The 23,410-nt window shown below is 40.8% G+C and overlaps 1 protein-coding gene across 2 annotated transcripts in view; it reads left to right on the top strand.

Annotated features, from left to right (window-relative positions):
• Positions 1-23,410, top strand: part of LOC126323887 (nipped-B-like protein A) — a 486,440-nt gene that overhangs the window by 111,129 nt on the left and 351,901 nt on the right. For both annotated transcript variants that reach the window (XM_049994805.1, XM_049994812.1), the window contains exon 8: positions 21,001-21,177. In XM_049994805.1, coding sequence (XP_049850762.1) covers positions 21,001-21,177 — 177 coding nt within the window. The remainder of the gene's footprint in view (positions 1-21,000; positions 21,178-23,410) is intronic.

Below are 23,410 nucleotides of genomic sequence, written 5' to 3' on the forward strand. Positions count from 1 at the left end.
GAGGCTCCCACGGATCTTATTGCAGAACTCCCACAACCATTCCTCCTCCTGAGAGACTTCAATGCCCATCATGTCCTGTGGGCTCGACCAGTACTTGCCCTCAGGGTTGGATTTTGGAGGGCCTCATGACATCTCACGAGCTGTGCATTCTCAACACGGGTACTCACACACATTCTTCTATTGCAGCTGGGTCATTCTCCGTCATCGATGTCTCTTTCTGTACTCCTACCCTCACCGACTGTGTTCAGTGGGAGGCCACTGATGACCTTCATTCTAGTGACCACTTACCAATCTGCCTTCATCTACTAAATGGCTCATCACCTGAAGTTAAGCCCCCAAAATGGGTGTTCAGAAGGGCTAACTGGACGTGTTTCAGCCAGCTGGCTGTGTTCAAACACTGCAACAGTGCGCAAGGATGGGTGGACCACCTCACCAGAATGATCCATCGTGCCGCTGACCTCTCCATCTCACAATCCTCAGGTCATCTTAGGAGGTGGCCAGTACCTTTGTGGACAGATGAGTGCTGTTCTGTGATCTGGGAAAGGTGTATGGCTCTTTGACATTTTAAATTCTGACCGACAGCAGACAACCTTAAGGCCTTTGAAGTCGCGAGAGCCAAGGTTCGACACATCATTAGGGAGAGTAAGAACAGGTCACGGCAAGCATTCCTGAACTCCGTCAATAATTCCACTTATACTAGCAAAGTATGGAAAGCCATCTGTAGGATTCTGGTAAACATAGCCGTTTACCTATAGCAGCAGTGCTGAAACACAGGTGCCTCCAAACAACACCTAGAGACATTGCTCAGACACTGACCAAACATTTTTCACAAACTACTACCAATGCAAGCCAGGACCCGGAGTTTTGTCACTGTCGTGTGACTGTAGAGAGGGAAAGGTTGGACTTCACACCCAACAGTTCTGTCTACAACTCCTCTTTCTCCATGTGGGAGCTTGAATCGGCATCAAAAGAGATTGATGACACTGCACCTGGTCACGACCTAATCTGGTACTGCATACTTCTACATTTGCCAGCTGCATCAAAGGAAATCCTCCTCGAATGTTTTAATCTAATATGGCAGACAGGCAGCTTCCTCAACTCATGGAGGGAGGCAATTCTGATCCCTCTCCTCAAACCAGGAAGGGATTGCACATGTCCCAGTAGTTATTGGAGTATCGCCTTAACAAGCTGTGTAGGAGAGACCTTGGAGTGAATGGTTAACGTTCGTTTGGTTTGGTTGTTAGAGACCAGGCAACTTCTTAGCTGCTCTCAATGTGGATTCCAAAGATTTCAGGCCACTGTCAACAATCTGACCCTCCTAGAGGCAGCTATTCATCAGGCTTTTCTCCGTAAACATCACTGTATCGGCATATTCTTCAATATAAGTAAGGCATATGATACTACTTGGAGAAACTGTTTTCTCACACAACTGCCTCCCCATCTTCATACGGTCTTTCCTATCTCAGCAGTTTTTTAGGACCTGAGTTGGTGACACGCTGTCTGATCGATTTGAGCAGGAGAATGGTGTTCCTCAGGGCAGTGCTTTAAGTGTTACCCTCTTTGCCATAGCCATCAACAGTATCACGTCTACAGTAAGGAATCCTGTACAGTGCTCATTATTTGTAGACGATTTTGATGTTTTCTGTTCCTCCTCTAGTGTTGCAACGATGAGCCATCAGTTGCAACTTACAACGTTGAGGTTAGAGGAATGGGCTGCAACGATGGGATTCCAATTTCCTCCAGACAAGTGTCTGTGTGTTCATTTTAATCATTCTCATCATCTTTTTAATCTGCCTGCCTTGAATATAGGGGACACCATCCTACATTTTAAGACACAGTGCATTTTCTGGGCCCCGTTTTTGACTCCTTATTATCATGGTTACCACACCTGTGAGACCTGCAAGCCAGAACCCTGAAGGTACTGAACATAATGAAGTGCCTTAGTCACAGATCTTGGAGAGTGCACAGGGCGCGTCCCCTTCAGTTTTAATGGGCTTTTGTGCGTTCGTGGCTGGACAATGGTTGCACGGTGTTTGGGTCAGTGAGGCCCTCTAACTTGTGGATCATTGACGCTGTCCATCATGAGGGGATTCAGCTGGCTACAGGTGCTTATCAGACCAGTCCAGTACCTAGTATCTGTGTGGAGGCGACCACTTACAATCCGGTGCCAGCTCCTCGTGGTATGTCAGGCATGTAAGTTCCTTGCAGCTCCAACTTCACCCGTGCGCCATACTGTTGCTCATACACCTCTGGAATGCCTGTTTTCCAACTGTCCATGAGCCACAATGCCATTAGGGATCCGCATGCAGCTTGTGCTGGAGTCACTCGGTGTGGAGTCAGTACGACCTCAAATCCAGGGTTTTAACCATGTGCCGCCCTGGTTACTGGAGAGGCCCAGAGTGATTTTAGATTTGACGCAGCACAGGAGAGATAGCATTCCTGCTTCCATTTTTAATGCAATATTCTCTGATATTTTATCTTAGTACAACGACGATGTAGCTGCTTTTACGGATGGGTCTAAGCAGGAGGACTCTATTAGTTGCTCTGTCATTTTCCCGGGTCGTGTCGTGTCGTGCCTCCAGAATTTACCGTCTTTGACTGAGAATGATATGTGATATTGCAAGCACTGGAGATGATGAGATGTTCTCCTGGTGTTAGATTTCTCGTCTGCTCAGATTCTGTGAGCACCCTATACTCTCTCCAACGTTTGTACCCAGCAGATACAGTAACCCAGAATATCCAGGATGCCATCCTACAAATGCAACGACTGAGGAAGGAGGTGTCTTTCTGTTGGGTACCTGGGCACATAGGAATTGTGGGGGATGAACGGGCAGATCGAACAGCCAAGGAGGCATGTTGGGATCCTCTGGTATTTTGGTGTGCTGTCCTCATGCATGCTATCACGTCACTGTTGAGGTACAAAAGTAATGTGTAGATGAGAAGACGAGTGGCCGGCAGTGACCAATAACAAGCGCCATGTCATCAATCCCATAACTCAGCCGTAGATTACTTCCTTCCAGCCACATCAGTGAGATGAGGTCCTTCTTACTCAACTTCACGTAGGCCACAGCCCACCGTCCAATGTGTGGTGCTTGCAGTGTGCATATCATGGTGTGCCACATTTTATTGGAGTGCATTTTATTTGCCAACCAGTGGACTGCCAAAGATTTGCTGGTGGATCTGCGACAGATCTGCCGGTGGATCTGCTGTCTATTTTATGTAATGATAAAACAATTGTGGTTAGGTTTTAATGTTGTGTGAATTGTCTAATGTTTTTAACAAGATTTTAGGTAGATGTTCTTAATGTGTTAAAGGGTGGCTGGCTCACTCTGGTTTTTTGTTAGTGGTCAGCCAGTCACATTTCCCTGTGCTGTTCTTCTGTGTTTTGTTTTCTCTGTGTTTTAATTCCTTGATTAGCTCTATTCTCTCCTAATTGGTTTTAGTGCATGTGATACAGAGTGACGGTGTGGGCATTTCGGGTGCATACATGTACAAACTCTTTTAGTTCATCTCCACATTTGTTTGTTTTCTTAAGTGTAAGGGTGCTGATGACCTTCTGGAAAATGAAGAGTAGCTGATCATGTTGTAAAAATCATTCCCTTTTTAAAGACATACACGGTAAAGGAGCACAAGGTTAAAATACATAGACAGAAAAAAAATTGCAACACTAAGAAGAAGTTGTGCAACATAATGAAAGTTGGTGGGTATGTTTCTACATCTGAACGATGATGTCTATTAAATTCCATGCCAGTTGCATAAGAGTGGCGCTAATAGTGCCACTATGAGGATGCAAATCATATTTTCTTCAAATACATGCTGTAAAAATCATGAGCATTAGTTATCTTTGATATTGGATGTGGTGAGCCGATGTCAGTCAAGAATGCCTTTAAGGTGACAATCATATTCGGTGCATAGTTCTGGCACATTGTACTGCATCTGTAGCAGCAATTTGTGCAGCAGTTGGCACCACAGTGACACTATGAACTGTTAAAAATCGGTTACTTCATGGACAGCTCCAAGCCAGATGCCCTGTGGCATGCATCCCACTGACTCCAAACCACCGCCATTCATGAATTCAGTAGTGTCAAGTGAGAGCTCATTGGAGGGCATGATGGAGATCTGTTGTGTTTTCTGATGACAGTTGGTTTTGCCTTGGTGCAAGTGATGGCCGTGTGTGTGTGTGTGTGTGTGTGTGTGTGTGTGTGTGTGTGTGTGTGTGTGTGTGTGTCACATTGAACGTGTCTGTGTGCAAGACACACTGGACCTACACCTGTAGCTTTGGTCTGAAGTATGCTTTCACATGACAGCAGGAGCACTCTCATCGTTATCCCCTGTACCTTGACTACAAATTTGTACAATCTCTGCACTAGGTACAATAGAAGTGAGAGACTTATTCAGGGTGTCTCCTCCACAGGACAACCAGGAAATCTGGGAAAATCCTGGGGACTTTTTGGGATTCCAAGAATTTGTCGTTTTTGAAGTTTTCAGTTAAATGTTTGTAATTTGGGCTGGTAGGAACTGGTAGTCTAACATAGTATTTTATATTAGCCCACTACTACAGAATAATATTAAAGCAATAAAACAGAAAAGAGAGAATAACACCAAACTAACATTAACTGCAATAAAAAAAAAGTGCCATTCACAGCAACAAAACGCAGTCCACAAACAAGCATCTGCCCATAGCAAAATGTGTCAGAGGGTTTAGGGTAAAGACTACGCAATACTTCGTAACAATGAGCTGCTTTCAATGAGCATGGCATCACAACTGTTACATTTCTAACTGGTTGCGTGAAAGTATTGCAGATTATTGTTTGAGAAGGGTTACTTTCAAAGTAATTTCCCTTTATGCAAGATGAATTATGTTGCATATGAGAATGTGTGATGATTTTCTTAAACCAAAGGGTGTTTGACTCTCATTCAAAACTTAACTCTTTGAGGACCAGCCATTTAAAGAAAATTCAGGCCCACAAGACTAGCCATTTATGCCATTATTTCAAATTTCACTTTCACATGCGTGAAATACCAAGTTTCACATTTAGTTTTCCTTTATTATTATTATTTTAGTTCTTCCATATATTATAGATTATACAATAACAATGACGAAAAGTATAATTATACTTACGAAAAAGTGAGAGGCGAGTACTCAAACAATTTCATAGGTAATTGGCTTTTTTATGGAAAAGTTGAAGTGCTCTACAGAAAATGTATTTAGCCAGGTAAACCAAGGAACGTTCAGTGCACAGCAGTGAAATTTATAATCATGCTTGTGAGAAATATTCAACTGCTGCAATTTAAGCTGTGTTCTTAAGAGCCCTCCTAACCACACCATGGGAAAAACACAGTAAAAAGTTTTTTGCGGTCAATATTATATGTTAAAGCTTTTTATGTGGCTATACTGTGTATATATTAATGTGAACCATTAACTTTTCATATTTGTGTGTTCACATTACTTAACAGTGCTGTTGCTGCTGGCAGGCTGCATCATGTGTTCCATGCTCTAAATATAAAGTGCTGGGAAGTTCGAAGCTGGTGCATAAAATCTTTACCAATGAAAGGAATGATATGTTTTACAACTCCAGTACAAAGTATATTGACACTTAATGTAGAAAAAGATGTACTTTCACCCAGGGTGTAGCATATTTTCACCAGGCAAAAAAGTGTATTTTTCAACCAGGAAATCCATAAAAAATCATAGAATTCCTTTTTTCTTGTCCTTGTATACACCCTGTTACTGGATAGTGACACCACCTGTCAGAATGTGTATAGCTTTCTTCAAAAGGTTCTCATTCTGAGCCATGGTAAAGTCTTTGTAGGGCAAGGTTTTTCCATTAATAAAAGGTGTATGGTGGTCAATCAAGAAACCCAGTCATTAGTAGCCATACATCAAGTATATGATGGCCAGAAATGGACTGGTGGTGTCTTCAAGATTGACATTAACAGGAGGTCAATACTGGACTGTTGCAATGCTAGAGGTTGGTGTGATGAGACCTTAAAGCAGAAGCAATGTGAAAAAGATGAAGAATCTGATAAAGCTATCTGGGAGAGGTCCAAAATCCAGCAAGTTAATGAACTGAAACCAAAAAATACTGATACTGACCAAGAGGGCAACTGAACTGAATGGAACTGATGAAGGGATTGGTTCTGTCACGAAGGAATTTGACTGATTTTCATTGATTGATTTTACATGTTTGACTTTTAATGTTTCATAAGGCACTGAGCATTATTCGGCAGAGAAAATATTTTTGTTCTTATGTTTGAAACTCTAATGTTACATTATACAACATATTCCTTTTATGTTTCGTGTCCAATCTGACAGGGAATTTCATTTTGGGAATCTGGTGCTACCTTGGATTTTTCATCTATCAAATTTGGAGATGTCTGCAGTCAGGGAGGTGCAGGGGGAAACCATGCAGTGCCAATGAAGCCATGCAGTGCAAAACAGCCAGGAATTCCAAACTAGCGTCAGAGAGAGAGAGAGAGAGAGAGAGAGAGAGAGAGAGAGAGAGAGAGAGAGAGAGAGCATGGCTTAGTCCGAGTGGTAGTGCATTACTGCATTATGCAACTGCTTATGCCAGTGATGACTGGGCTCCAGCATCTATGGCTGACTTTGGATACATGTGTGGCAGCCTATCTTGCATCCCTCAAGATAGCCAGCAAATGGCAGCAGGTGACATAATGGCTGTGACCCACTGACTCACCTTGCTGGCTGGTGTGCTGATTTTCCAGGCCAGGTGGGTCCAGTGTGGTCACAGCTTGGTGTCCAGTGACCAGAGTCAGTATGTTGTCCCCAAATAGCACCCTGGATACTGACCCAAGTGTCACAGCACCCATGATGGTAGACTGTGACACACATAACTGACTTTAGTGCAAAAGGCTACATATTTATATGCTTTCAGGCTTTGTTTATTTAGGCTTTGCTATGCTTGCAGCATGTACAGTATATTAAACACTTCTACAGCAAACACTTCCACAGCTGCCAGTGTGGAAAGGCTTCTGTCTTCTTCCTCTTAGGCATCGCAGTGTCAACTGTTTCCACACCTTGCCAGGCCTGCTCGCCTTGCACCATTGCGACAGCTGTGTTATATTTTGCAAGGCTTAACAATCTCACTCGCCTGTGGCTGGTGCTGGTGCAATCTACTTCTTACTTTGCACATTTCTGGCTGAGTATGATCAATGTGCTGCATTGCCACCCTCCTTAACAAGATTTGGTCTCTCAGGTTTTTCATTATACTAGATTATCCCGATGCAACTAGAGTGACAAGTTTCCTGGCAGCTAGCCAAACTGGCTCTGGTCCACACTCTATTCAAGATTATTTTTACCATCACATTCTTTTAAGCACTACTTATTCTATGTTCCGTTAATTCCTTTTAGCTTAACTTTACTTACAGCTACAGTTCCCTCTTTTGCCTCCTAGGCTCTGGGAATTCAGTCCACTGGAATATGAACAGTGGCTAGGCTCGAACCTTGCCTTGTGTTTTGCTTCTTGCAAATGCAAACAAGGCCTACACTTAGCAAAGTAAGTGTCACTGCAGCACCTGGTATGTCAATGGTCAACATTGTTTCCTTCTGATTCTCCCTGTACTGAATCACATCTACACCAACATCTCCATAGAGATTCGTTCCTCCTCCTCATTAATAAGTTTGACTATTGACTGAATTGACTCAGGTCCCAAAGTCTTGTTCAGCATTATCAGATTTGTGACAAGTGACACTTCCATTGGTTCCTCTGGCCAATACAGTTGAGGTTTTGAAACACATAGGTGTATTACTTGTGAAACTGTGGAAGGTGACAGAAAATGGGTCCCAATACTTCGCATGATGTCCCACTTATTAACAGTCCACTCATATTCAACACTAATCTTTTCATTGTTGTGAGTTTCCCCTTTTTGAAACAACCTTCTAGAGATCTCCATCACTGTAACACTTCTGTAATTCTGCTTCTTCTGGTTTTGCAAGCTTGCTCTTGTCTTTTGTGATTGGTAATGACGGCTGGACATTTACCCTTACAAACTTTTTCAGCATCCCCTACTAATGGTATATGCATGGACGAGCAACATTGGACTAGCAACTACTGGAAAGGAAACTGTAGTGTACACCTTTGCTCGAGGGATCCTTGCTTCTAGCTAGTTTAAAATAAAAAAAAGTAAGTTTTTATATCTAGGTTTCAAAAATCAACCCTAATTCTGGTGGTAGCTCCTTTTGCATTTCCTGTAGCCTCTCCAGATACTGGTACAATGACAGCACGTTTACTCATAGTCATCCTCACACAGCTTGCTGCTTAGCTTCCCACAACTCTGATACCTCTCTACATGCTCCACACACACTATTTTCCAGTTTTCAGATGTCGGCCTCCCACATTGATCCTGTTCCCCCCCCCCGTAAGCGGTCTGATTCCCTGAACCTATGTTATCTCATTCTTCAACTTCTCGTGAGTCCCACATGTCCTAATACATGCCCCTGTAACTCTTTTAAGCACTCCTGGTTCTCCACATCATGCAAGAAACTTTCAAATGCTCTGTCTAGTCATCTCATCTAATTCTGGATTTCGCATGCATTAAATACCACCTTTATCACCCAGCAGTGGCTGCTGGTCACCACTTCTTCTTGCTTTGTGAATAGCACTCCTCCTTCCAAGTGTTGGTTTTGCAATACTTACACTCCGATGACAACCAGTGACATGAGTATGACCCACATTATCTTGTCTCCTGAGGGCTGGGATATCCATTACCCTTTCTTCCCATAATGTCACCTGCTGCTCTGCAGCAATTGATCTCACTTACACTGTACATCATGCTGTGCTTACATCTAGTGCACATAAAACTTGCCTGCTCCTCTGCACCTGCTGTTTCACTTTTCCTTTCTTGTCTCACTACCCAGAACTTGCAAATATGTACACGTTCCCCTGAAACGGTTCCAAATGTGTTTTACCTTCAACTGTCATCCTTGTCGGTAACTGAATCTTGACGTTTACTGGGGATGTAGTTTCCATGACTTGGTGTGGCCCTTGACACTTTGCAAAAAATTTCTTCCCCTTTTTAATGTAAGAAATCGAGAGCATTACCCATCCTTTCTGTATGGTTCACTGCTACCTCTTGCTTTACCAGTGCCTGTATGTTAGCCTTTCATTCCCTGTTAGATATATCCTTTATCACACTCTCAAACTCTTTAACTGTTTCTCTGTCTTACTTATCTTGGCTTGTAACATATTGAATGGTGACATCATCTTACCATTGTATACTGCCTCCTACGGTGACAGTTCTGTATTCGTGTGCTGCTTCAAGTTGTATGCCGAGACCACACACCTTAAATAAATATCCCAATTGGTATGGGATGCATCCACAGTCTTGCAGCATGATTGCTATAGTTCTCTGCAACTTTTCAGTTCTTCCATTAGCTTGAGGATGTAGAGCACTCAGTTTTAGTTTCTTCGCACTCAACAACTTGCACAATTCCTTGGACATATCTGACTTAAAGTTGGTTTCCTTATCTGTCACTATCGCTTCATGCACTCCAAACTTCAGTATAAAATTGTTTTTTAGTGCTTGCACGTCTTATGTTGCCTGCTGGTTGCACATTGCAACCATCGCCGTATATCTTGAAATAAGGTCTATAATCAGCATTCACATTTATCCTCTCCAAGCGTTTTGTTTAAAGGACCTAAAACATCAGTACTGATCAATTGAAATGGTGCTAATGCTTCAGCTAACCTTTGTAATTGTACTTTCATCTGACAGAAATTCGTTTTCTATGCACACTGTAGGCAGTTCCACACATAGTAAACCACATTCATCCTATTCTTCCACTAATACCTCTCCGCTACTCTTCTGTTGGTAGACCTATGCCTCCATGACCTGCCTAACATGTGATCAAGTTTCTGCTGTTGTACAATATACCTCACCTTCACTGCCACTACCAATCGTGATCCCAACTTGGCTTCTCTGCACAGCAACCCATCCTGTACACAAAATTGGGATTGCTTTCTAAACTGTTCACATTCATCATCTACATTCCGTGGTGTCTGCCATTCCTTAAGCTCATTATCACCTATTTGCAGCACTGCTACTTTCTACTCAAACCGCCTGTGTTCCCATGTTTCTTTCCAGGTATATGTACGGCCTCAAGATCAAACTCACTCAATTGTACTGCCCATCGTATCGACCTACTGGATGGATCCTTCAGCTTCAGCAACCGTTTCAATGCTGCGTGATCTGTTATCACTTGAATCTTTTTCCTATAGAGATAATAGTTAAAGTAGATGATTCCATAGATAAGGCTCAACGTCGAGTAATTCCTCTGTTGAGTTCATTTGTCTTGGTGCATAGGCCACCGGGTGCTCCACGCCATGTTTCTCTTGAGAAAATACACAGCAAAGTGCATGGTTGGCCACATCACATGAGAGAGTGAATTCTATAATGAAATTTGGAGGCACTAAGATCGAAGTTGTTGTCACAGTTTCCTTCAGTTTCTCAAAATCATGTTTACAATATTCTGACCAAACAAATTTTTAACCTTTCTTGAGCAGCTGTGTCAATGATCTGAGAACATCCACAAATTCCTTTATGAGTCTTCTATAAATGAATACTTTGCAAACCCAAGAATTCACTTCACTTCCTTCACTGATTTAAGCACTGAAAATTCATATACAGCTTTTAACAATTTCGGGTATGTCTTAACCCCATCCTTTCCAGGTACGTGAACAAGACATCCCATCTCTCCCAACACAAAATTAAACTTCATTGGACTGAACGTTAAATTTGCAGCCCTCAACCTCATGAATACTTCCCTTAGGTGTTGTATGTGCTGTTCCATACTACTCACAAAGACACTTATATCATCAGAATACACCACGCATTGACATGTTTTCAATCCTCATGAGAACTCCCTCCAGTGATCTCTGAAACATGGCAGGTGCATTCTTTAATCCAAAAGGCATCATTGTGTATTGATAGTGTCATAGTAACCATGCAATGAAGAGACTGCTGTTTTTGGTCAGTTCTGTGGAGTTACTTCTAGCTGATGGTAGTCATGCCTAAGTCCATCGCTGAAAACTATTTGGACTGCCCTAAATAATCTATGGTTTCTGTAATGTTTGGCAAAGGGTAAGCATCCATTACAGTCATAGCATTCATATGGGCATGATAACAATTCCTGCCCCCATTCTCCCCTGTCAAACACTACCCCCTTCTCCATACACCAATACTTTCGTCAATAATTCCATCCTTCAGCTGATAACTGATAAATTCCTCCAGAATTGGCTGCAAGCACCTCTAGACTCTGTACGGTTTGTGGTGAACAAGTGATTCATTTCTCGTCTGTATTCAGTGTCGTGTAATATGCGTTGCTGGTAATGGCTCTCTTGGATAAAACAAATCCCTAAATTCCAATAGTATCTCTTCCATCAGAGCCTTATCACATCCTCGTAGGTGCTTCATCTTCACTCGTAATGCAGTTTCAATGGTGTTAGGTGATTATCCATGGTGAACATCGGATCACTCTTCCTCCTCTAGGATAACCATGTTAGTGATTAACAATCCCTTTGTTAACCTTAAAACCTGGGCAACCTGACTGATCCAATACTTCATTTACTTCTAATGGTTCCATCACTCACAACATTTCCTACCAGTAAGTTAGACATAACCCAAAGCAATTTATTGGTACTCTTAGGTACACAATAGTGTGAATTGAGTCTTTGTGTGATTGCTCCTGGTTTAAATGGTTCCTCATATGCAATAGACTTACCTCACGACATTGCTACATTGGCAGCGCTTTTAATCCAGCTGAAACATTTTCACTTCAATCTCAACCATGCGCTACTAAAAATCAGTTTTGGCACAATGCTGATGCAAAGAATCCAATGCCAGAATGATGTCATTGCCATTCCTCATAATGGCACAGCCCCTACACATTGTAGTTCCACAGCTTAAGTTCCACCACATCACCACTGACAACAAACACATGTGCCCCTGCGTCCAACAATACCCTGCAGTTCTTCTTCCTTACTATCCCCTTGGCCACATAGTCAACTTCAGCATTTAATCTTTCTGGGGATGATTGTAGGTGGACCTCAGATTCCCTTTGGCATTTTAACATCTGCTTATTTTCTGGTTGCCAACCCCTGAAACTACCATTACCATTATGGCGACCTCTGCCCCTACTTGTACTGTCCCATGGCTGGTGACATTGCTTCCACACATGCCCTGTCTGTCCACACCTATTGCATTGATAAAACACTGTCTGTGTAACTTGCAGTCCAATTGAATGCCAATTTCCTCACACTCTACTACTTATCTGAAAGCTGTGCACAAATCAGTTGGAATCCCTGTTCGCAGTCTCCTTGACATTTCCGAAGGTAACCCTCTTAAAGATGCATGAAGCATCCTCCGCTCAGCCTCCCGCGAAATTACTTCATTCACCTTATCCTATCTGCAAATTCTTCTGTTGATTCCACATTCTTCTTTGTTACCATTCCCAGCTGTTCCCTGAAATGTCTGGCACTGTTTTGCTTTGTGTACTTTGGACGAATCCCCTTTGAAATTCTTCAAATGTTCCAGTTACCTTGAATGTGCCTGTATAACCTGCAAAAGCTTTTGCTTCTCCCATTAATCTTAGTTTTGCTATTCTCAAAAGTTCCTCATCATATTACCCTTCCATCTCTGCCAGATTCCTGAGAGCCTCCGCAAATGATTGCGCACCCTCATATAATTTTCCAGAGAAAGGAGCAGCAAAATGAGTGACTGACAATTCTATACTTCACTTAGGTGACTGTGACTCTACTAGACCACATGCCTCTGTACTGTCTACTGTCAATTGTGCTACCTTTCCAATAATATGCAAACTGCCCCTGGTTCTGATAAACCTCGCATTTCTGACTCTGCCACAACCTTGCCTTTCTTGGCACTCGGTCCGGAGTACCAACAGTTATACACCAAATAAAATACATTAGCATTATTCTTACTTCTATTCCTCAGTAATTTTTATTTTCGGTATTGTCTAGCCATACTGACATGACACCCACATGTGAAGCACACTACAGACACTGATTCTGCTCATGGTGCTGAATAATCTTTAAATTGCACTGTGTACAGCTGATAGGTACTAGCCAGTCGTGACATCCATTTCCTCCAAAGTGCAACAAATGTACTGAGAGCACTGCATTCGAGTCTCTTTCTCATGGCCAAGACACTCTGACAACAACTATTAAATTTCTTGACCCACTGTTCTGTAGGATGTAGGTTCAGATATTATTGTGCTGAAAAGGTATTGTCACTACTCTGAGCACCAGTGAAGAGGTCTGAGTCAGGGAGGTGCAACCTGGAGTCAGGGAGGTGCAGGGGCATGCCATGTGGCACCAGTCAGGCAGGCAGCAATTCCAAATTACTTGTGTGTGTGTGTGTGTGTGTGTGTGTGTGTGTGTGTGTGTGTGTGTGTGTGAAGAGAGAGAGCGGGGGAGGGGGGGGGGGGGCTACAGTGCCGCATCATGCAATGCTTCTACCAGTGACATTTCCATGATCCTGCAGCTAGGATGACTGTGGCCACATGTGCAGCAGCACGTCTTGCTTCCCTCATTTAAATGCCTGGCAGAGGGTATGATTTTCTCATTTGTGTTTAAGTATCTGTTGATATAACATAAGCTCCAATACATATGACCTTACTTGTAGGTAGGCACATTGCTCATATTTAATACACCTCAGTAAATATAATCTGACAATTAATTCTTCATGAATAATTACAGACTTTCAAAATATAGTCCTCATTAATTACAACACTTCCAAATACCTCTCTCATTAATTCATTCAAGATTTATGCACCGACAGAAGAAATGAAGTGATTGGTATGATCAAAATACGGATGAATTATTGCTATTTAATATAAACTATTTATAATTTTAATTTGTTAAGACATGTGCAGGAAAAAATGTAACAGCTCTGTTATCACTGTTATGTCTGCCAGCACTCCATTGTTCTATTAGGATAGATATGAATACTGGTAACAGAAAAAAATTATAATTTAAGGAAGACAGATTAGTAAAAGATGAAGGATTGTTATATAGAAACATAAATATGAAATAACATAACAAACAACTAAAACCTTGTAAGTATCTCTGAGTGAAGTCCACACAATGTTTGAAGCCCCCCTCCTCCCTCGAGGTCAAACAGCATAGATCTGTAACCACACTGTTGTGTCAAAAAGTCCATCACAAGATACATTTCTGGACACACCAATTGACCCGTGTACTTAACTTTGCTTAATATAGGTGTGAGGGCATTGACATTCCACATGAAATCTTTGTTCCCACCTTCATTCTCCTCAGATATTGAAAGTAACTATTTGACACAACTTTAATTTCAGGCTTGATATTATAATTAAATCTCACATTGTCCTTTTTGTAAGCAATCTCTTCGCTGGATGTTAATATTAAGTTATATGTACTTAATTTTACAAAACACACATGTAATGTAAATTAACACTGAAAGTTAACACACAAGTAAAATCTACACAATAATTTTAAAACTATTAACAAAAATCTGTGAAATAGGTATTACATCGATTCACTTGCAACCTTGGAGTAAAATCAAATAATCTCTCATAAATAGATTAGCTACAACATCTGGCAAAAAGTTGTGTTAATAGTTGACTCAGTATTATGCCATAGCTTTATTTCAGATAAATCACTACTACACTCCTCCAAAGTTAACAAAGTTGAACATTTAGTTTTTGTAAATTTGAAATTTACTCATGTCTGAAGTTAATTTTGGGTCAGTATTTAACTCAACAAAACCTTTAGTTAATGGATTTACAACTAAATCAGACCATAAAAATGCCAAAATATAACTCCTTGTTACATTGATAATGGTTATACTGATTCAGACAAATTTCTACTTCTTTTTTTCTCTCTCTGGTAGGGTTACTCAATATGTAAATTTAACATTTCATTTTGTCGATGTATTTTCTCGCTAATGGTATCTAATTTATGTTTCACATCAGCATACCTTTACCTTAGGGGAGCTCTTATGTCAGCTATTGCCTTATCTATCCTAGCAATTAGTTCATCACCTCGTGATTTTAATTCATAATCTTTAGATTTTATACTTGTGTTAATAGTATCAGGTCTAACCTTCAGCTCCTTTAACTTAGTATCTATTCACGTACTAAATTATTCTCTACAACTTGTCAAAAAGTCCTTAAGAATGTTGCTCAACACTTCTGGTGAGAATAGAAACACAGTGGAAACAATAATAAGCTTTCAGCTATTCTCCCTTACTAAAAATTGTCACATCATCAATATTAATTCCATTAACAACATTCTTTCAAAAGCAAATACACTATTCATAAAACCCACACCATCACCAAACAAAATTAAATAACAATTAATTTGGTTTCAATTAACCTCAACAAACTCAGTTCAGCAGCTCGCTGCATCGTATGTTAATTGGACCGCATCACTGAAAGTCAGTGGGATCAGCAACTTTTGCTAGAAGCTGCATAGTTGCTGAGAACTCAATGAATGTAGTAAACATCCTCAGCAGTCATTGATCGCCACAAAAACAATCAATTATTGAGAAAATTATTTAATTGGATAGATAAAAAAATTTACTCACAAAGTGGTGGTAGAACACACACATAAAGACAGTTGTAATTGGCAAGCTTTTGGAGCCAGTGGCTCCATCTTCAGGCAGAATGGTTGAAGGGGAAGGAAGAAGGGTGAAGGAAAAGAACTGGACAGATCTAGGAAAATGGGTAGATTTCGGGAAAGTCATTTAGAACCACAGGTCAGGGGAGACTTACCATATGGGATGAGAAGTAAAGATTGATTGTTGGGAACTGCATCGGACAAGATTTGAAAACCTGAGAGCTTAAAGGTGGAAGACAGAGTAATATGCAGACAGAGATTCTGCTTAAACATCACTTATGAGTTAATAAGAGTGAAAAGCTAAGTGTATAGTATGTAACAGAGGTGGGAGGGGGGGGGGGGGGGTGAAAAATGGATGGGAAAGACAGTGAAAGATGCAGAATACTAAAACGGAGTGAAACAAAGAGTAGTTACACTGAAGAAATGCTGAGACGGAAGAAATTAATGTAAAATAAGGCCAGGTGGGGGTGAGAGCTCAGAACATGTTGTAGTGCGAGTTCCCACCTACAGAGTTCTGAGAAACTGGTGTCTGTGGGAAGAATCCAGATGGTGCGTGTGGTGAAACAGGTGCCGAGCTCATGAATGTCATGTTGCAGAGCTTGCTGTGCAACAGGATATTCAGTGTTGCCAGTGTACACAACCTGCCTATGCCCATTCATCCTAATTGATAATTTGGTGGTAGTCATGCCAATGTAGAAGGCCGAACAGTATTTATGTAACAGCTGGTATATGACGTGTTGTTTCGCAGGTGGCTCTCCCTTTTATAGTATGTGTTTCCCAGTTACAGGGCTGTTGTAGTTACTGGTAGGAGAGTGCACAGGGCAAGTCTTGCAGTGGGGTCCCAGGGGCAGGAGCCATAGGGCAGGGAAATTGAGCGTAGGGTCCGATATGAATATTGCAGAGATTGGGAGCATCAAAGTAGCCAATTAACACATTCCAGACTGGGGTAATTCTGAGTCACCAATGGTGTGCTCCAAAGTTGTTTTTTTGGATGGACGAGCTGTACCAGGCTTGAATGAGATGGCCCGGGAAATATCCTTTTTATTTAGACAGTTGGCCTTCGGTGAGGATAAGATAAACATCAAGGAAAGTGGCATGGGATTCGGAATAGGAACATGTGAAATTTAATTGAGAGAAGGTATACCATCACCTCCCATGTATATGATCTGTCTGCTGCATAACATTTCGTCAGTCAGTACCCACTGATTCCAAATCTATGACATCCTTCATATTCACCTTAATCAACTATATATTTACCAACAACTACTTCACCTTTGAGGGGCAGACATACGAACGGATCAGGGGTATGGCCATGGGAACCAGGATGGCTCCTTCCTATGCCAATTTTTTCATGGGTCACTTGCAGGTGGCTTTCCTGGGATCTATAAATCTTCAGCCCCTGGTTTGGTTTAAATACATTGATGACATTTTTACATATGTACTAATGGTGAGGATCACCTGATAAATTTCCTGTAATATCTGAATACCTTCTCCCATTTAAATCTCAGATAGTCCTATTTGAATCCCATGCCACTTTCCTTGATGTTGATCTCATCCTCGCCGAAGGCAGTTACACATTTCCGTCCACATTAAACCTACCAACAAACAACAGTACTTACATTTTGACAGTTGCCATACTTTCCATGTCAAAAGTTCCCTCCCATACAGTCTTGGCATCCGAGGCAATTGTATTTGTTCAGATGCAGACTCTTTACAGCAATACACCACAATTATCACCTCAGCCTTTACTGCACGTAATTACCCCACAGCCTAGTTAAAAAGTAGATTTTCTGGGCCATCACATCCAATCCTGGTACCACTGATCCATCCAAAAAGCAAGTTTGGAGCACACCATTGGTGACACAGTATTATCCTGGTCTGGAATGTGTTAATCAGCTACGACAACAGGGCCATGACTTCCTAAAAATCATGACCTGAAATGAGATCCATTATGTCTGAAATTTTGCCCACCACACATAATACAGCTTTTCATGCCCCCCCCCCCCCCCCCCCCCTCACACACACACACACACTCACCGCAATATTCTTGTTAAACCCCATGCTCCTTCTACGCCCATCTCAGTACCCTATGGCTCCTACCCTGTGACCATCCACACTGCAAGACTTGCCCTATGCACCCTCCTACCAGTACCTAAAACAGCCCTGTAACTGGCAAAACATATATTATCAAAGGTAGAGTCACCTGCTAAACAACACATGTCCTACACCAGCTGTTATGTAAACATTGTTTGGCCTTCTGCATCAGCATAACTACTGCCAAATTATCAATTAGGATGAATGATTATAGGCACAAGGTGTATACTGGCAACAATTAGCATTCATCATCAAACTATTTCTTCTTAAACTCTTTTACCTGTAGTGCTTTTAATTACATGTGTACTTGATCGTAATATTAGGCTGTTGAGTCTGTGTCAATGATTCCAGTGAATCTCCAATTAAATATCACAAATCTTCCTTAGTAATTCCCTTTTTTGGCTATTATTATTATTATTATTATTATTATTATTATTATTATTATTATCATCTTATGCACCAATTTAATTCACTTCCAGCTGTATTTATTCTGGGCCTTTGTACTGCGGTGCCAGAACGCAGTGTTTTGTCATAATGGAGTGTTATGAGAACTTCCAAGTGTTACAATATAGTTTTAATGTAATAACTTTTTGCAGGTGGGATGTGGTAATGTTCCTAATGTTCATGCATAGCTTTTGCAGAAGTTTGGCTTTTGTCTTGGACAGTGATTGCTTATTCTGACTTAACCTCACCTTTATGCTTGATCATTGATAAAGTTGGGATTTCATCTTCTGAGTTAGCAGTAAATGCTTGAAGCCAAGAATTCAGCACTATATTCAATTGCAAAAATAAATATGTGACATATATTCTTGCTCTCAGACAATAACTCTTCATATTAACATTTTTGCGGAAGGAATGTTACAGTTATCAATTAATCTCAGTGTATATATCAAATTGATAGCTTGGAATATACCAACAGAATGCCAACAGATTTGACAGATAAGTTCTTGTCTTAAGTTTCTGGTGACATTTGTAGCATGTTATGGTACACTCTTTTCTCGATGGTGCGCCACTGATTATCCAAGCCGGAATACCGAAGCGCAGAATACCTCAAGTGTCCAGCAGGTACTGCAACTGATGGTAATACTGCAATTAGTGTCGGACCTTAAATCCGTGCAACACCTTTCTGTTCAGTTTACATGTACAAACAATAACAAAACCTACAAAAAGATTTGGCTTTAGACTGTTTAAGTAATAAATTTTTTTGCAAGTCTCGCGATCATCGTTCATTGGTTAGGTAGACATTGGGTAACACATCATTTTACGGAAGTAATATGTTACACCACTGCATGTACAGCAAATACCTTTGTTTTGACAGTTAAATGTGAACTGTATTGCTTATGTTCCCTCCCTTAATACATAGGCTACCTGATAATCACCTGAAGATTGAAACCTTTAGTAAATCAAGAAGAATTTATTAGCAGTTGGTATTACAGTTCTGTCCTCCTAGTTTACCCATCACATTCTCTTGTAGTTTATTGTCTTTACCCACACTAGTGTTCAAATTTTTGAGTAATAAAAATTTATCTTGCAAGAACATCTCTGTGTGGACAGTGTTAAGCTTGTTACAGTTCTTAGATTGGTCATCACCACCACCACCACCACCACCACCACCACCACAATTTAAGGTGACATACATGACCCGTTGAATGTTGTGTAACTGTTCCCAGAGAAAGATTCACAAAGCACTATAAACCATTCACTTACAACAGAAGCCTGGCAGTGCTTTTTCTCCAAGCTACTAACTGTAAGGATCCTGATGTGAACGACAGTGTAATGTATCAAATCATACTCTTATGGAAGCCTCTAGATTTCCAGGAACTTTGCATAGCCATTAAGTTCAATTACTCGTCACCAGTGCCAGTGGTCAGGATGGTCAACAGGTTTGTAGTTGTCTTTACTTCATCTTATAACCTGTTTTCCTCCAGTGTGGGTCCATAGATTATATGAACTTACTGAAAAAATATCAAAATATTTCTTTGATTGGATTTTGCTTATTTGAAAGAAAATATTTTATTCAATTTCAGGCAAACCATCTGCTAATTTCAAAATTGACCAATAATGGAGCTGAAACAGGATAAAAATATCATCATTCTGACAACCAACATTATATGCAGGAAACATCACATCTTTCAGTAACCTAATTTTTCAGCATCATTGTTGATATGTCCCAACTCATGGACTGCAAGTGCTGGTCTCTTTCTGTTGTTTCCATCCATGAAGTCTAATGATGTTCTTACATTCCACATTCCAATTTTTTAAAAATTGTACATAAAAGGGACCATCACTATATGGGTATGGTGGGATCTTCCATAAGAAAACCTACCCAGGAAAAAAAAAGAAAGAAAAACAGATCTTTGAGTAGTTGCAAGATCTCAAGGAGGCAACTGTTACACGTCTACTGTGACTATGTAGATATGGACTAAAGACTTACAGTTTCATGCAGAACCTGCCTCTGTCACTCTCATTCCTTTGCTGTTAGACTTTGAAGGAAAAAGAAACATCAGTCAAAAATGACATTGGTTTGGCTTTAAGGTGAGCATAAGCTTCTAAGAAATGACTCACACACTGTTAGTTGGAAGCCATTTACCATATCTCACATTACATGAAACAGAAAATGACACCCTACAAAGCTTCATTCGACTGCAATCCAAGTTTTGTGGTTTCCTAAATTACTTGAAGAAAATGCCGGGGTGGATCCTTTGAAGCAAATTTCCTTCTCTATCCTTTGCCAATTTGAGCTTGTGAACCATCTCCAATGATGTCATCATTGATGGAATGATTCACGTGTTCACCTTTTGGAACACACTGTCGTGGGTTGAGGCCCCCCACTCAAACATCTCAGGTGCGCTAACATTCAGCATCTCGTTACTTCAGAGTGAAATCCTGCACAAGATTATTGGGGTTGCTTGTAAATATGTTGGTGATGCTTGTAATTCACATAACTTGGTTCAAATGGCTCTGAGCCCTATGGGACTTATCTTCTGAGGTCATAAGTCCCCTAGAACTTAGAACTACTTAAACCTAACTAACCTAAGGACATCACACACATCCATGCCCAAGGCAGGATTCGAACCTGCGATCGTAGCAGTCGCGCGGTTCCAGACTGTAGCGCCTAGAACCGCTCGGCCACCCCAGCCAGCTGCACATAACTGTCACTGAAAACACTACTTATGTTGCCCTTCATTATGCATAATACAGAAAACTGTGTGATATTGTGGACCTGTTCGAAATCTGTTGTACATTAATTATGTGCTTTTACTTATTACTGCAGGCGAGAGGGCTTGAGAAGAAGGATGCAAGTGCCCAGTTTCATTTACTCTGTCTTCGCTGTTTGGGTTTGATACTTTCAAAAGTACGGAGTGATGCTGTATTTTCACAAGGCAGGATAAATGATGTTATTCGTGTTGTGAATTTGTTGAGAAGTCAAAAAATGTCTGCTGGTGAAGAGGTAAGTCCTCATTTTTTAAACTAACTGTAAAGTATTTTATATGAAGAGAATAATCATTAACTTAGAAAACAATGTTGAAGGAAACCCTGCGCTGTTTCCAATTACAGTGCCTAATATGAAAGTCATAAAACTTTAAAACTGCCCCGTTTGGTTGTTTGTTTGTTTGAACAGACTAACCTCTAACACTACCAAACATATTCCGTGATTTTTCCATAGTTAATATGAGCATAGCTTGGAGCAACACAAAGGCTTTATTTCATCAAAATCAGAACGTGGAAAAAAGAAATATTGTAATTTGAAGTTTTCTAAATGTGAAAGTGTGTTGTCTTCTCATGACTAAACCACTGAACCAATTTTGATAAAACTGGTATGCAGATAACTTGAATCCTGAGGAAGAAATTAGGGTGGCTACTTTAGAGAGTAAAAGAAAAGAAAAGTTGACATCCAAAAGTGTGAAGTATGGGATGGAACACATTTTTTACACCAGTGAATACAAACCATGTAAAAATATTAAATTTGTTGAATAATGTTCATGTCATATAATATATAGCTACTTCAGTACCACGATACATAGATGTGCACTCCTGCCTCACCTGTCCGCATGCACTGCTCAGCAGGAGTACCCCATAACAATGAGACCATAGATGATTTTCCGATATTTCTCTGTTATGGATTAGAGGAATTAGTACCATCAGTTAGAGGTGTTTCTGGAGGATTGGCCAAGGCAGTGTTCATGGTTCTCTGTGGAATACTGAAGGATGCCATTTGGATTAAAGAGTGCACCACTAACACTTCAGCAGTTGTTGAACGGGACGCTGAGGGGTTTAAAACATTAGCAGTGATTGGTGTGCCTCAGTGATATAATTGTGTTCTTTTCAGGGATGAGGAGGAACATATACAATGTTTGAGAGAGGTCTTAAAAAGGTTATCGACAGCGTAGCTGCTGTTGAGTATGGAGAAGTTTCATTTTGCCTTTGAGGAAATGGGTTAGTTTGGGCAGTTAATTAGTAATGTAGGGGTAAAGACCCAACTGGTACACAATTTTCCAATTCCTAAGTAAAAAAAAGAGCTACTGTTATTTTTTGGATCTTAAATTATTATTGGAAATTTCTCAAGGTGTTCATGGATGTGGCACAACTACTCATGCAACTGTTAAGTTTGAATGAACAGAGGAACAGCAAGCTACATTCAAAGGATTGAATAATTTCAAGCCCAGTTTTGATTTTCCCTGTTGATTCAAAGGAATCTGTGCTGTCTATGGTGCATTTAGTCAGGCATTAAGATGTGTTTTGAATCAGGAGGTGAATGTTGAAGAACATCCTGTGGCTTATACTTCATGACAATCCAGTAATACGGAAAAGAACTATCCTACACATGGAAGGAAATGCTCTGCTTGATATACAGAATTACATATTTTTGGTGCTATTTGTATTGGTAAAAATTTGAGGTAATAACTAATATGTGGCTCTAAAATGGTTACTAGGGTTTAAGGACCCTTCTAGCAGCCTGACAAGGTGAGCGTTAAGCCTCTGCGAGTTTGATTATGATGTGCTGCACATGCTAGGAAAGAAGCTCAGAAACATGGTTGGCTTCAGCAGCTAGATAGTGGTGGTACAGGCACTGGAACACGGGCTTGCTGAGTGGCAAGCAGTGCAAACTGCTGACACTGACTGCAAGCTATATGTGACACAGTTGTAAGGGTTGCCAGAAGCAACAAAACCATTTGAAATGATAATGTTTCGGGTTTATTTAACTGGACTCCAGTAGGAAACCATTTTGTTTTAAAGTTTATTGCTCTCTTCTCTCAATGTGTTGAAATGGTCATCACCGTAAATCAGCAAGTATCTAGTTACAGCAGTGCAAGCCATGGTTAACAATTGCTTGCTCAAATTTGGTCTGCCTGAAACTGGTCACAGACCAGGAGAACATTTCCAGTCACACTTTCCGAAACAACTGTGTCATGTGCTTCGGGTTCAAAAATTAAGAACTGGTCTGCTGCACTCACAGTCTAATGGTAGAATGGAATGAGTGCACTGTACTATTGGTAGGATGTTGAGTTACTATTTGAACATTATGACTGGGATACGAGTTCACATGAGTACTAGGCAATCCCTGTATGGCAGGTAGAGGCCATCGCCATTTGATATGGTTGGAGCAAAAATCGGCAAGGACAAAGTTCCAGTTCGTAATTCACCAAAGTATTAAGAGAAGTTTAGGGGCATCTGCAGAAAGC

Source organism: Schistocerca gregaria, chromosome 2 (genome assembly GCF_023897955.1).
Source record: "Schistocerca gregaria isolate iqSchGreg1 chromosome 2, iqSchGreg1.2, whole genome shotgun sequence".
Lineage (NCBI taxonomy): Eukaryota > Metazoa > Arthropoda > Insecta > Orthoptera > Acrididae > Schistocerca > Schistocerca gregaria.